Source organism: Haliotis cracherodii, unplaced genomic scaffold, assembly GCF_022045235.1.
Source record: "Haliotis cracherodii isolate W230 unplaced genomic scaffold, xgHalCrac1.p SCAF_8, whole genome shotgun sequence".
NCBI classification, from domain to species: Eukaryota; Metazoa; Mollusca; class Gastropoda; order Lepetellida; family Haliotidae; genus Haliotis; species Haliotis cracherodii.
In genome coordinates, this window is record NW_027266341.1 from 55428877 (window position 1) to 55434876 (window position 6000).

Consider the following 6000-nt stretch of genomic DNA (forward strand, 5'->3'; position numbering starts at 1 on the left):
TGGGCCACCCGTGCCCCCGAATGAATGAATGAATGAATGAATGAATGAATGCATATTTTTATGTAAATTCTTATCTTAAAGGTATATATAAATTAGTTTCTTTAATGCTTAAAACTCCTGTTTCTCGATGTGGAGAGGAATTTCAATGATATTCATGGACGGTAGAAGGTTTCTGTCACCTTAATAAATGGACCAAACAAAGGAGTGAGTATCCCCGTTCTTCAACATGTGAAGGTCCCGTGATCGAGTGGTTCAATGTCGTCATACAAGTAGTTTTGTTTACGACTATAAGGTGGATTCGTCACCGGTAAAATGCTGGGCATGTAATATTGAGTCAGACATTTCAACAACACTGATCGCAAGTTTGATACGAAGAACCGTCATATGAAATGGCTGTTTGTGTTAAGTAAGACGGGACGGTGTCTCAATTCCACACAGAACACCGAGTACAATATCAAAGCTTAGCCTATTAATAGACAGTAAGACTCATTTTATATCAAAGTTTCTCAATAGCAACAGTTTGTTGTATACTACACAAAAAGGTTAAGGAACATGTGATTTTTTCATATGACTATAGTTAATCTGCATCAGAAAATCTGCACTCACCCTGTTCAGTGCTAACACGTGGAGACTTCTCAAGTACATGATTATATTTTTAACATCCGTTATTTGACGAAGAAAAATGTGCAGCTGATGTAGTATAAATGTGTTCCTTCCAATACAGTAAACTACGGTTATAACGAACTCAAAGGGACTACTAATTTTAGTTCGTTATAACCGTAGTTCGTTATAAGCATATATACAACATAACTACAGCAAATAGTCGGGACCAAAAAGTAAGTTCATAATATTCGTCAGTACGTTATAAGCGTGTTCGTTTTAACCGTAGTCTACTGTATTTATGTTAATTTAATCTTATACGAACTCTTATGGATCGAAAGATTGGCTACCATGAACTGAAGTTTATTCGCCAAGCAGGAATTATGGTTAAAGTTATTTTTCATTCGAATAATCAATTTCAGGTATAACGGTTTTTTATATGTAACGTTTTCGCTATATCCGAAAATATCAGCAAAATGTAATTACAAGTCAATGTATAGGGTTTACATGTCTTCACTGTAATTACATACAATCTGAGAGACATTTAACATTGATCATATTTTGTCGTTTCCCAGTGGAGCAAGAGCGACGCACCTATCTGTGTAGACTTGCTTCCCTTTGTGGTACTAGCATCCGTCGATGGCGGGTTCGAATCCTTGTTCGGTCTGATTATGATCCTTGGTCTTTGGGCAGACTGAGCACCTTAGCCGGGTTACATTCATCCTGTAGGCGTCTATGACCTGCGTGTCTATAACCTGGTCTTTCCTCGGTATGAATATAAGCGATTATACCCTTTCCATAAACATAAAAAATCCATTAGATGATTTCGACTATATCACAATCACACAGTGATGATACCGGGTCCTGATGATCCTGCCCCACCGGTAGCACCGGTCACAAACACATGCACAGGCAAGTAAAAAATTCACCTGAAAAAACAACAAGGGAATATATGATCACGTCAAAACTAGGGAATTGTATTGGACATCATAATTGTCACTGATGCTTCACATTTGGAAATTTCCTCCACATGTTTTCCATAAAACCTTTTTTTTTGTAATCCTTAATAAGGCACCGATGCAGTAACCCTGATCAAACAACTTTTGAGCAAGAGTCGCATGACGCCATGAAATAACTGATTACTGTTTAAATCGACATTAAACCCCTCACTCACTCTGTAATGGACATTTCAGGACGTTCAGACTGCGGATCGTGTGAACACGCTGTGTCTTTTAAATCTGGCTATTTACATGTAATCTCGGGCTCTTCTCGCGAGAGGAGAAAGCGAGCTCTCGAAGACTCCGAGATTAGGCACTGGCGGCGACGACGCTTTGTTCCTTCACCCTGGTTGGCGATATAGATATTTTCCCCACCTTCCCAACCCCCCTGAGGACTTAAGAGCTCGTTTTAATACATCCAGATCTCTCTAGTCCCCTCCAAAGTCAGATCAATTGAAACTGTTTCTTTACCCATCTATATCTAGTTATTATACTATTTAGAGATTAGAGCGCAGTATCACCTTCAAGAATACTCGACAAACGTGCAAATGGTCACAAGAAACGTTCGCATCGAGCTGTGTAGATACCTAGGTCGCTTAGACTATTCTTATTACATGGGTTTTGTGACATTACGACAGTCTTATGTTAAAACCAGGTTGTTTTTCTCATATTTAATAACTACAATTCGTGTTCAGTGGCAAGCCATTCCTCTCGCAAGGTCTTCCTAATGAAACATTATTGCAATACTTTCCTGCAAAGTTAATCTGATATATTGGTAAGTCGTGACTTGGTTCTCTCACAAATGATACGTTAATGATTTGTATTTTTAGTGTGCGAATGTAGGGATTCCTTATAATCAGTCAGCGGGGCCTATAATGACTTAAATGTGTCGACGTGAAAACCTTTATTGCAATATTTCGTTAGGGAAATAGCTTATTCCAATAGAAGAGCATGTTACGTCAGGACATCCCATTACGCCATTAATGTCTTATGGTCACGTCTTGAAAGAAACGTGATTACATTTTTGTAGTGTGTATTTTCTTTGTAAAAAAAACTGCAGTTACGTAATCAGGTGATGTATAAACACCGCGGAAGGAATGGACAAAACATTAGCTTGTGATATTGGAGAATGTTTTTTTTTCGCGGAGCACTTGTGTTTCGAGACATGTGACAAAGCCCTTTCCATTATCTTAAGAAATGTCTGCTAAAATCGGATTCTTTGTACGATCCTGACAATATGTGTTGTGAATCACGATCAAACAGTGATGGTATCAGGTGTCAGCGTATCCTGCACCGTCACAAACACATGCAAACGCAGGTCAAGTGGTCACCTGAACAAACACGGGTATATATGGTACAAGTCAAAATATGGAATTGCCTCGGATATCAGTTTGGTTGCCGAAACGTCAAATCTGACAATGTCCTCCCCACCAACATTTTCTATGCCCGTGAAACGTGAAGATCTCGTGAAACGTGAAGAGCCCGTGAAACGTGAAGACCTCGTGAAACGGGTAGAGCCCGTCAAACGTGAAGAGCCCGTGAAACGTGGAGAGCCCATGAAACTCGTAGATCCCGTGAAACGTGAAGACCTCGTGAAACGTGAAGAGCCTGTGAAACGTGAAGAGCCTGTGAAACGTGAAGAGCCCGTGAAACGTGAGGAGCCCGTGAAACTCGAAGAGCCTGTGAAACGTGAAGAGCCCGTGAAACGTGAAAAGCCCGTGAAACTCGAAGAGCCCGTGCAACGTGAAGAGCCCGTGCAACGTGAAGAGCCCGTGAAACGTGAAGAGCCTGTGAAACGTGAAGAGCCCGTGAAACGTGAAGAGACCATGAAACGTGAAGAGCCTGTGAAACGTGAAGAGCCCGTGAAACGTGAAGAGCCCGTGCAACGTGAAGAGACCATGAAACGTGAAGAGCCTGTGAAACGTGAAGAGCCTGTGAAACGTGAAGAGCCTGTGAAACGTGAAGAGCCCGTGCAACGTGAAGAGCCCGTGCAACGTGAAGAGCCCGTGAAACGTGAAGAGACCGTGAAACGTGAGGAGCCCGTGAAACTCGAAGAGCCTGTGAAACGTGAAGAGCCCGTGAAACGTGAAGAGCCCGTGAAACTCGAAGAGCCCGTGAAACGTAAAGAGCCCTTGAAACGTTAAGAGCCCGTGAAACGTGAAGAGCCCGTGAAACCCATTGGGGCGTCTGTAGGAAGGTGTCCCGTCCATATGTCCTCCACTTAAAATATGCTTATGAGTTGTTTAACTCTTTGCTTATTCTTGCTTATTCATTTTGATACTAAGCTTATCCGCATGCTTCTGGTTCTACATGCTTCGGGTAGCCCATAGAGTAGTGTGTTCGCTCGTTGTCGCTAAAGACATCGGGTCGATTCTGTACATGTAAACCACATTCTTGATGTGTCGTGATATAGCTCTCATATATATCTTGGATGGCTGGTTTGTTGTTCGTATTTGTGTATCGCATTTGTCACAGGGATTCATGTTTCGATCAAAATCGACATGTCATTATCAACAGTGCTTGTGTTTTGAGTCAGAAATAACAGCCCTTGTATTTTGTTTGTTCGTTGTTTAACGCCGCACTCAGCAATATTCCAGCTATATGACGGCGGTCTGTAAATGATCGAGTCTGGACCAGACAACCCAGTAATTGATATCATGAGCATCGAAACACGAAATTGGGATCGGTGACATGCATCAACCAAGTCAGCGAGCCTGACCACCCGATCCCGTTAGTTGCCTCTTACGACAAGCATAGTCGCCTTTTACGGCAAGCATGGGTTGCTGAAGACCTTTTCTACCCCGGATCTTCACGGGTCTCACATATATCTACCTTCACTGGAGCGAGTGAGTGGGTATGTTTTTTACGCCGCTTTTACTAACGAATGAAGCCGGAATCAGCAATGCCTCACGTCAGACTGTAAAACATACAGTCGGGACAAAACACCAAGAGGGTGATCAATGAGCAAACACCCACGCCGCAGGAATACATGACATGGGCCTGGTTGCACAGTGAGGCACCTGACCCGCATCAATCGGGGGTTGCACATTGAGATACCTGACCCGCGTCAGTCGGGGCTTGCACATTGAGCCACCTAGCCCGCATCAGTCGGGGGTTGCACATTGTACCCACCTGACCCGCATCAGTCGAGGGTTGCACATTGAGATACCTGACCTGCATCACTCGGGGGTTGCACATTGAGATACCTGACCCGCATCAGTCGGGAGTTGCACATTGAGCCACCTAGCCCGCATCAGTCGGGGGTTGCACATTGAACCACCTGGCCCGCATCAGTCGGGGGTTGCACATTGTACCCACCTGACCCGCATCAGTCGAGGGTTGCACATTGTACCCAGCTGACCCGCATCAGTCGAGGGTTGCACATTGTACCCAGCTGACCCACATCAGTCGGGGTTGCACATTGTACCCACCTGACCCACATCAGTCGAGGGTTGCACATTGTACCCAGCTGACCCACATCAGTCGAGGGTTGCACATTGTACCCACCTGACCCACATCAGTCGAGGGTTGCACATTGTACCCACCTGACCCACATCAGTCGATGGCTGCACATTGTACCCACCTGACCCACATCAGTCGATGGCTGCACATTGTACCCACCTGACCCACATCAGTCGGGGTTGCACATTGAACCACCTGGCCCGCATCAGTCGGGGGTTGCACATTGTACCCACCTGACCCGCATCAGTCGAGGGTTGCACATTGTACCCAGCTGACCCGCATCAGTCGAGGGTTGCACGTTGTACCCAGCTGACCCACATCAGTCGGGGTTGCACATTGTACCCACCTGACCCACATCAGTCGAGGGTTGCACATTGTACCCACCTGACCCACATCAGTCGATGGCTGCACATTGTACCCAGTTGACCTGCATCAGTCGATGGCTGCACATTGTACCCAGTTGACCTGCAACAGTCGATGGTTGCACATTGGACCCAGTTGACCCGCATCAGTCGATGGTTGCACACTGTTCCCACCTGACTCACATCAGTCGGGGGTTGCACATTGTACCCAGTTGACCCGCATCAGTCAGGGTTGCACACTGTTCCCAGCTGACCCACATCAGTCGGGGGTTGCACATTGTACCCAGCTGACCTGCATCAGTCGATGGTTGCACACTGTTCCCAGCTGACCCACATCAGTCGGGGGTTGCACATTGTACCCAGCTGACCTGCATCAGTCGATGGTTGCACACTGTTCCCACCTGACCCACATCAGTCGGGGGTTGCACATTGTACCCAGTTGACCCGCATCAGTCAGGGTTGCACAGGAAACATGGGGTACGGGAACCTGGCGTAACGCGGAGATGATATCGCGAAAGACAATATCAAGAGGTCTGTCCTGCACCGGAGTTGTTGTTATGGGGCTTTTTATACTTCTT

The 6000-nt window shown here is 45.5% G+C and overlaps 1 protein-coding gene across 1 annotated transcript; it reads left to right on the forward strand.

The window, feature by feature from the left end:
* The first annotated feature begins 3016 nt into the window (after positions 1-3016).
* LOC139451072 (probable serine/threonine-protein kinase kinX) lies at positions 3017-3742 on the forward strand. Its single transcript, XM_071232871.1, has one exon. It carries the CDS (start codon positions 3017-3019, stop codon positions 3740-3742), a length of 726 nt encoding a protein of 241 aa, XP_071088972.1.
* Positions 3743-6000: the final 2258 nt, after the last annotated feature.